Source organism: Myotis davidii, unplaced genomic scaffold (assembly GCF_000327345.1).
Source record: "Myotis davidii unplaced genomic scaffold, ASM32734v1 scaffold81, whole genome shotgun sequence".
Taxonomy (NCBI): Eukaryota; Metazoa; Chordata; class Mammalia; order Chiroptera; family Vespertilionidae; genus Myotis; species Myotis davidii.
In genome coordinates this window covers 1,461,036-1,470,578 of record NW_006291554.1, presented here as the reverse complement: position 1 = coordinate 1,470,578, position 9,543 = coordinate 1,461,036, and the positions used below count along the sequence as shown (strand labels likewise).

Genomic DNA, 9,543 nt, shown 5'->3' with positions numbered 1-9,543 from the left:
ATAGCCCTACCCTGTTTGGCGCAGTGGAGAGAGCGTCAGCCTGTGGACTCAAGGGTCCCAGGTTTGATTCCGGTCAAAGGCAGGTACCTTGGTTGTGGGCACATCCACAGTAGGGGGTTCGATGTTTCTCTCTCATAGATGTTTCTAATTCTCTATCCCTCTCCCTTCCTCTCTATAAAAAAATCAATAAAATATATATTTAAAAAATATATATTTTCTTTTTTTGCTGAGGCTCCCAGGCTCCTCAATCTCAATGAGGCCCTGCTTCCTGAAGTCTGGTCTAGCTGGTTAGTTTGTACAGGTTTCAAATAATGTAACTCATCACTTACAATAACTTGAGTGGCTCTCTAATCGTTATAAATACAAACTCTAACTAAATCACCCTAGCTCAATCCATTATGAAGTAAAGAGAATGTTGACAACTGTTAACGCTGGGTGATGGGCACAGAGAGGTTCATTATACTGTTCTGTTTTGTCTATGTTGTAATTTTTCATAATAAAAGTCTAAGAAGAAAAAATTTAGCAAAAAGAATGTGAAGGATGCAGATGCTAAGTTACCAGGGCACAGAATCATTACCCAGTGAGGCCATGCTACAGTTGGTTTCCAGCTTGATGTTCTGGTACGGGGCTGTCTGACTCAGTGTTGGATCTTCCCACTTCTGTTCAGTGTAGTCCACAGACAGGAACTTGTACACTGCAGACCCCTGCAATGACAAGCTTCTATTACTCAGAGACAGTCCCACCGTGAAGGGTGGAGTCATCAGAGATACCAAGAGCACAGGGTAAGGGCCCTGGTGAGCAAAGAGGTGAAGCAGGAAGAAGCTAGGACACATCTAAAAGGACAAGTACAGGTCCAGAGAGAGTCCATGAACTCAGTAGGTGGCACCAAGCTCCAAGGGAAGCAAGAACGTTGGAAGCCAGAGGAGCAATCTCAGAATAATCCAGTGCCCCTGAGATAAGCTCTGGCTCAGTGGTTCCCAACTGTTTTTTTGGCCATGCTCCACGTAAGCATCTCTAAAATCCTGATGCCCACCCTGTAACATATAATTCTTACTATTCAAAAAGTGAATTCTTATTCATATGGAGGAAGCCTAAAATAAAAGGCCATTAACTTGGTCTAAACAAGCTTCCAAAGAACATGGGATCCATGAAAGAGAAAATCAAAAGAACGAACAGACAGTTGAAGTACTGATGAAGAAATCACTAAGAAATTGTTTAAAAAAATAATAATATGAAGTGATATGAAAAAATAGCAGCCCTAGCCAGTATGGCTCAGTGGATAGAGCGGACAGAAGGGTCCCAGGTTCAATTCTGGTCAAAGGCACATGCCTTGGTTGCAAGTGCCTCCCTAGCCTGGGCCCTAGTTGGGGCTCATGCAGGTGGCAACCAATCAATGTGTTTCTCTCACATTGATATTTCTCTGTCTGTCCCTCTCTCTTCCAATCTCTCTAAAATCAATGGAAAAATATCCTCAGGTAAGGATTAAAAAAAAAAAAAGCAAATAAAGTTTTAAAACATATACAAGAGAACTGCAATGCGTAAATATGTCACAACACATATTTATATACTGTATATGAAGCCCCTGGAACTGTAAGAAATGCAAAAAATTCACTGTTAATAACTCATTCTCAAATTGTCCCCTCCTTAAAAATCAAATTGCCTGCTTGTGGGGCGTGGGGAACCACACTCTAGCTACCGGTATTCTGGGCCTCAGACTCAGGAACTCACAAAAGATAGACAGAACCAAGCTCACCTGGGGCCTGACCATCTGAAGCACAGTTTCTGCCGCTTGGTCTCCTATGTTCCTCACTTGGGGAAGGGCAGACACTGGGGAAGCACAATGAGCTGAAGGAGGAAAGAAATCTATGAGTGGACAAGCCCTGCCCTTGGCTTTAATAAGGTCAGTATCCCACTGAGTGGATTCAAGAGGACCCAGGCAACTCCAGTTTCTCATCCCTTGTCCATAAGGCGTTATCCTAAGTGTGCTGTGAATTTTCCAAGGAGAGGGCAGTAGCAGGACCCTGGTCAAATTGAAAACTGGTCTCGCAGCCCTCACTCTCTTCAACCTCTCATAAGGAAGCTATACTTCTGACGACTTCCTCTCCACGTGGCTCCCCTAGCATCAGCCTCACCTGATTTCCCCCTCAGATCCCTGGCCCCCGTTCTCTTCCTTCTCTGCCCTCTCATTTGGACACTCCAAGAGCTCAGACCGTAGGGCTTTTCTTTTCTCTCTGTCAGAGATCTCACCAACTCTCACTGTTCTAATTATGCTCTTAAGTTCTCGGCTCTTTCCTAGACCCCTTTCACAAGCTTCCAGTTGCCTGGACATTTCATTTGCTGCCCCACAATTCTTAAGTTCAGTATCTCAAATGCGTGTTCTTCCCATCTTCCTTTCCTGACTTAAGTTCTGTCAATGATTCCAGACACTGTCCAAAACCCTTTAATTGCCCCTCTTCTCCCATACCCCATGGATTTTTCCTTCCCAATGCCTGTCGCATCTATCAGTTTCCACTCCATTCACCTCACATCTAATTTCCTACACTGGCCTCCTACTAAAGCTTCCCACTACTGGTCTGCCCTTTGGATCAGTAGTGCTTACATGTGCCAGAGTAATTGTCCTGAACTTCTTACCCTTAACTCTAAGGCCTTGTACAAAAAGACCCTAGGCTCTCAAATCCAGTCCTCCTTGACCCTACCTCAACAGGGTCCAAGGATTAACTACTTAAGAGTCTTTGTTTATATTCTCTTCTAGGTGTCCACCACCCATTTCCACCCTTAAAATTTCTCCTTGATTTTTCACTATCCAATACCACTGCTACCTCCTCCATGAAGCATCCATCTCCTACCCACCCCAGATCACCATTAACAATATCCACATAATCTTGCTTACAATTAACAATGTCCACATTGCTCATTTGTGATGGCATCAGATGCCTGAGGACAGATATCACTCATGTCTCTTATGAGGCTGCCTCTTACACTATGACTGACTCTCTGCCTAGTAGGTAACTAAATGGCTCTTTGAAAGCAGTGACACTATACTATATATCTCTGCTGCCAACAGTGCGTTTGCCATGACAAAAAGTTGCTAAATACATTAATGATTAAAGAATAAGCAAAAGGTAACAGAAAGTCACTAGGGAAGGAAGACAGAGGACAGGGCAATGAGGGGTTCCAATAAGGTGGAGACGTGGAGATTAAGGAAAAGTGATTCCAGAAGAGAGGTGTGACTAGACACCAGAGCTGGAGAGGCAAGTACCGAAGTGCCCATTGGGGAGGCAGTATGCCCCTGGGTCATGAGGAGGCTCCAGGTGGGCTCCAGGGGCTGAACCGTTACTGAGTGAAGTAGAAAGAGATTCCTCTGTTGCACTCAAGGCTGTCATCTCCTCCAAATGCAGTTCCTGTTTCTGTGCTGGAGCTGAAACCTAGAGGCAAGGAAATACAATCAGGTTCAAGAGACCATCCTTGAAGGTACAGAATCCAAAACCTCTAAGAAGCATACCAAGAAAGCAAGCCAGGGAAAGGAAAGCCAGAGTCTCTTTCCAGCCCCACCAGTGCAGCCCGCTAGGGGAAGCAACTGTCTAAGCAGGATCTGCAGCTTGTAATCCTCATGCTTCTGTTGACCTTCCTGCTAGAAGCTCGAAGACCAGATTATATAACCACTTTCCCTCTGTGTCAGTTCCTCAGACACAAATTGCGTTCAGAATCATCTAGGAAAAGGAGGCAGGGGAGCAATTCAGTACACTCCCGAGGACCTAAGCCTATAGAAGACAGTGGCTGACAAACCTCAAAAGAGCTTTTCCAATTTCTCTCAGCAAAAGTGTCTCCTCTTCAGAGAAACCATCCCTGATCACACTGACCAGCAAGGACAGTCACTCTCCAATTACCTGATTATATTTTCTATTGCATGTATTAATCTTTCTATTACCCTATTTACACATGTATTGTATATGTCTCCCCCAATGAAATATAAGCTTTTTGTCTTGACCACTAGCTCCTAGAACAGGGGTGGGCAAACTTTTTGACTTGAGGGCCACAATGGGTTCTTAAACTGGACCGGAGGGCCGGGACAAAAGCATGGATGGAGTGTTTGTGTGAACTAATATAAATTCAAAGTAAACATCATTAAGTAAAAGGGTACGGTCTTTTTTTTTTTTAGTTTTATTCATTTCAAACTGTCCAGATCCGGGCCGTAGTTTGCCCACGGCTGTCCTAGAACAATGCTGGGCCCAACATTGGTGCTCAATTAATAATATTTGCTGGCTGATTTCCTCTTGATATTTTGCTACGGGTTTTTAGGGTTATCTGCAAACTGTTTTCAATAGGGTCTACATCTCCTCAATAATTTATATTAAAGTCAAACAGGATCAGACAACATCAATTTTTAGAGACTTTGAGAATATCTCAAAGCATAGACCTTTTCTTTCTAACCGTTGCTGTTTTCATCAAATCAGCTTCTCACAATCACATGATTACTATTTTTACCAGCACCTAAATAAATCACGCTTATAAGCTCATTCACTCTGCATATACATAGTACATCAGAAGGAGAAAATAACTGCTCCTTCGATAAAGCATACTGGACTTGCCCAACTGGGTTACATCTGCTGATGGGAGGGAACTTGCTTCTTTATTATATATCTCTCCAGTGTAGTGGTGGGACCAGGAGGTTCCCTGGGGTCTGTGGTGACCAGGGTCTGCACTGGGCAGATCGTATAAATGGGAGTTACAGTTCTCTTTAAAAAAATATATATGTTTTTATGGATTTGAGAGAGTGCGTAAGAGAGAGAAACATCGATGGGACAGAATCAACAATAATTGGCTGCCTCCTGCATGCCCCCTACTGGGGATTGAGCCTGCAACCCAGTACATGCCCTTACCGGGAATCAAACTGGTGATCTCTTGGTGCATGGTTCAAAGCTCAACCACTGAGCCACAATAGCTGGACGGGAGTTACAGTTCTTAAATAAAGCAGCTCTGGGAACTGCCAGAAGATGGACCTTAATTGCACTGTGACAACAAAACCTTGTAATTCACTAGCAATTAAATCCTGGCACACTTCCTATTCATTATCTAGGACTCATAGATTTCCTTTCTTCACAGGCATGCAATCCCTATTCCAATTTTCATTCTAAGATGGCATTCCACAGCAAGACACTAGGGGAAAGCTAGGGACTCAGAACCTAGGGAGCTGGAAAAGTCTAGTTCCCACACTTGGTGGTAATCAACAATAATCACACTTTGTCTAAGTCTCAGGGACAAAGGGAACACCTACTAGTTCTTTCATCTTAGATGAGTCAATTAACCTCTCTGTGCTCATATCATTTGTCAAATGGAGATAATTATTACTATTTTCATATTTTGTCAGCCTGCTAGGAGCTAAAATAAAAGGATATAAAAGCATTTTTCAAGTTGCATGATTCTGCAGCCCTCGAAGGACACCTTTTCAACCCTTTCCAGCCTCACTGTGCACACACGCACCTGTCCCCTCCTGCTAAGTAGACTTACTCTGATCTGCCCTGACATTCCTTAACTGCCCCATGCCAAACTCCATGAGAAAGCTTATTTATTCATTTAGCCATAAATACATATTATGAGCCTGTGCTAGGAGAGACAGCCCTGCTCTCGTGTCTTTTTTTGGTTAATCCTCATCTGAGGATTTTTAGAGACAGTTAGAGGGAGAGGGAGAGAGACACACACTGACTAGCTGCTTCCTGCAAGCACCCCTACAGGGTCAGGGATTGAACCTACAACCTAGGTACATGCCCTTGCCTGGGAATCAAATCCAAGACCCGTCGGTGTGTGGGCTGACACCCCAACCACTGAGCACACCAGCCAGGGCACTGCTCTCTTGTCTTCACATCAGAAAGCTGATAATAGTGGCAGAGTAAGAAATGGAATCCAAAGACCCCACTCCTAGGTTCAAATGCCCTATCAACTGTTAGTCACTCTCTTTGGTTTGTTACTCAGTCACTTTTTAAAAAAAAATTATTTGTATCGATTTCAGAGAGGAAGGGAGAGGGAGAGAGATAGAAACATCAATGATGAGAGAATCATTAAACGGCTGCCTCCTACAAGCCGCACACTGGGGATCAAGCCTGCAGCCCAAGTATGTGCCCTGACCCAGAATCCAACCGTGAATTCCTGGTTCATTGGTCAACGCTCAACCACTGAGCCATGGCAGTGGGCCTCAGTCTCCTTTTTCTGAGGCTCCCTGAATAAAAAAGATTGAGTTTTTTGTTTTTCTATTTAGCCAAGAATCAGATTTAGTGTGTAAGGACCAATGAACTCAGAAATGAGACTGGTGGGTGCAGCCAAGGAAGGTCAGCTGGAGATGGAAAGGGCCCAGGTCTGCACAGGATGCACTTTAGGCTACAAAGATTGAGTTTTAATAGAGAGAGCATTTTCTTCTGCTTAAAGCGAAAGAAGTGAGGAACTAGGAAAATTTTTCTTCCACCCTCCTCACTAAATGGCACTCTAAACAGTTCTTTAGCCATTTGTCTTTGCCCATGGTTGGGCCTACTTGCTCTCTAGACCTCAATGATGGTTGATTTATTTCTGTGTGTTTGTTTACACAAGGAAATACTGGTTGACAATGGATTTAATAATGCCAAATGGGCATTGGCTAATACTCTTAGAAGAAGATTTAGCCCTAGGATCCAATCAACTGGAAGTGATTCCCTATGCATAGGTATGTGATCATTTTTTTAAAAGCACTGAATAAAACTATGTTATGGTATTTGGGAAATTTTATTTATTATTTTTTCCTGGTAAACTGCAAAGGAGTAAACACAGAGGAGACCCTAATTCACCCAGTTCAGTTACAAGGGAGCAATCTGAGACTCATCTGAAGGAACTGACCTATTCATAGTGTGGTCTTTTGATGTGTCTATTTAGCATTAATCTAAGTGTTGCTGTGAAGGTATTTTGTACATGTTATTAAAGTCCATAATCGGGTCGAAACGGGTTTGACTCAGTGGATAGAGCGTCAGCCTGCAGACTGAAAGGTCCCAGGTTCAATTCCGGTCAAGGGCATGTACCTTGGTTGCGGGCACATCCCCAGTAGGGAGTGTGCAGGAGGCAGCTGATCCATGTTTCTCTCTCATCGATGTTTGTAACTCTCTATCTCTCTCCCTTCCTCTCTGTAAAAAATCAATTTAAAAAAAAAGTCCATAATCGGTTTGCTTTAGTATCCTAGATAATTTGGATGGGCCTGACTTAGTCAGAGGCCTAAAATTCAGAACTGATGGTCCCACTGAAGAAATTCTGCCTGGGGATAGCAGCTTCAGCCTGTGCCTGAGAGTTTCAGCTAGCCCTTCCAGTTGGCCCGCCCTACAGATTTCAGACTTGCCTTGCTAACGCCCATAATCACACAAACCACTTTCTATCAATACTATAAATATGTATATAAATACGTAAAATAATTTTCTACTGGTTTTTCTTCTTTGGCTGAACCCTGGCTGATCTAAACGGTCATTGAGTGAGTTAGCCCCGTGGTCCTAGAAGCCAGATTTCTCCCTGTTATCACACTTTTGACTCTCCAGCTTTTCCTCTAATCCAGCGGTTTTCAACCTGTGGGTCGCAACTCTTTCATAGGGGTCATCTAAGACCATCAGAAAACACATATATAATTACATATTGTTTTTGTGATTAATCACTATGCTTTAGTTATGTTCAATTTGTAACAATGAAATTGGGGGTTGCGGCATTAGGAAGGTTGAGAACCACTGCATCTGAATTACCTTGCCTTTAAATTTGAGAGATCCGAGGAAAGTAGGAAAAATTGAAATTAGAGGTAAAGAGGCAAAAAGACCCTCATTGGGTTTGGAAAGCTAGAAAAGGAAAAAATGTTTATGAAGCCCCAAATGTCACCTCTCAAAGGAACCTAAAAGGCAGGAAGAGAGAGAACTGACTCTGAGAAGTCTGAGGAAGGGAGTAATGAGAACTTCTTAAATGAGGACCCATGTTATCAGCACACCTGAGGTTTACCTCTGCTCACCATGTTCCTGCATTCTAACCAACGTGCAGATCCTCTAACTGCCCGGAGTGCTGTGTGCATCTCCAGGCTGGAGCTGAGCTCACAAAACACTATTTGACAAAGCGATTCACAGCTTGGCTGCAATCTGCATTTCTGCTTATGGCCTGGAGCATAAAGAGAAGTGCATGACGGGCTCAGGAATCCTAAGAGCAAACCAGACTAGAGCCTAAGGAATGGAGAATGCCTATTCCTAAGCTAACCTAAGCATTAGAGAATGGTTCTAGATGCCAACTACTCACCTTTCCTGATCCACTGAGGTGTCTCTGGAAATCCTCCACCACAGCCACGGCTTCCTCGCCACTCTTGGGGTGATGCAGCTGCACCCAGGTCCGGAGCTGGCTGGGCAGGATGCTCAGGAACTGCTCCAGCACCAGCAGCTCCAGGATCTGCTCCTTGGTGTGCACCTCTGGCATCAGCCACCTGCGACAGAGCTCCCGGAGCCGGCTCAGTGCCTCCTGGGGCCCAGGCATCTCATGGTAATACAACTGCCTGAAGTGTAGCCGGAAAATTTCACAAACAGGAAGGTGGTTCTTTTGGAGGCTGCAGCCTTGCCCCCAGGTCTGGCTTCCTGGCTCCTGCTTCTGGAGCACAGCACTCCCGGGGATGAGGCCTAAAGTTTCCCTGCCTGGGGTGGCCATTGTGACCCCAAGGAGAAGCTTGTTCCAGCAGCAGTTTTTCTGATTAAAATGACGGTCTATAATTCAGGTCCCAGGAGCTGTTTTTCAAAGTTGGGATGTAGGGTGAGGGGAGTGTCACCTACAGAAACATAAGAGAGAAATCAAAGTCCTCGGAGTGTTCAGCTCCAGGCTGATAACAGACCCTCCACATTTAAAAAGCAAAGCTCCATGCCATAACCGGTTTGGCTCAGTGGATAGAGTGTAGGCCTGCGGACTGAAAGGTTCCGGGTTCGATTCCGGTCAAGGGCATGTACCTGGGTTGCGGGCACATCTCCAGTAGGGAATATGCAGGAGGCAGCTGATTGATGTTTCTCTCTCATCGATGTTTCTAACTATCTCTCTCCCTTCCTCTCTGTAAAAAATCAATAAAATGTATTTAAAAATAAACAAACAAACAAATAAATAAAAAGCAAAGCTCCAGAAAAAAAAGAGAGCGAGCACACAGCCCGGGCAATTAAAGCATCTTTCCAAGTGACTTACCTTCTTAAACTTTCAGTGGCTCCCTAGAAGATAAAACCTAAATATCTATACCTGGCACTCTCGGCCCTTCACAACAGTCTTAGACCTCTGTTCTAGCCACACTCTCTACGACTCTTCCCAGGTACCCAGTCTAGAAAGGTAACAATGATCTTCAAATGTGGGAAATGCAAGATGATTCAAAGGGTACATAACATTAAATTGTTATTTAACTCATATTTAGTGCATGTTTTATAATGTGCATTAAATTTGTAAAATAGCACATATCTTTAACTTACAAATAAACCTATGTTGGAAGTGTATGCTCAACACTTCTACTCTTTTCTACTGAGCTAGAAATGCACAATAAAG

General features: G+C 43.9%; 1 protein-coding gene across 2 annotated transcripts in view; it reads right to left on the bottom strand.

Annotated features, from left to right (window-relative positions):
- Window positions 1–8,790, bottom strand: part of LOC102754909 (zinc finger protein 660) — a 25,537-nt gene extending 16,747 nt beyond the window's left edge. For both annotated transcript variants that reach the window (XM_006765077.2, XM_015564850.1), the window contains exons 1-4: window positions 8,278–8,790; window positions 3,260–3,425; window positions 1,754–1,845; window positions 578–704 (exon numbers count right to left, since the gene is read on the bottom strand). In XM_006765077.2, coding sequence (XP_006765140.1) covers window positions 578–704; window positions 1,754–1,845; window positions 3,260–3,425; window positions 8,278–8,676 — 784 coding nt within the window. In that variant the 5' untranslated portion in view covers window positions 8,677–8,790. The remainder of the gene's footprint in view (window positions 1–577; window positions 705–1,753; window positions 1,846–3,259; window positions 3,426–8,277) is intronic.
- Window positions 8,791–9,543: the final 753 nt, after the last annotated feature.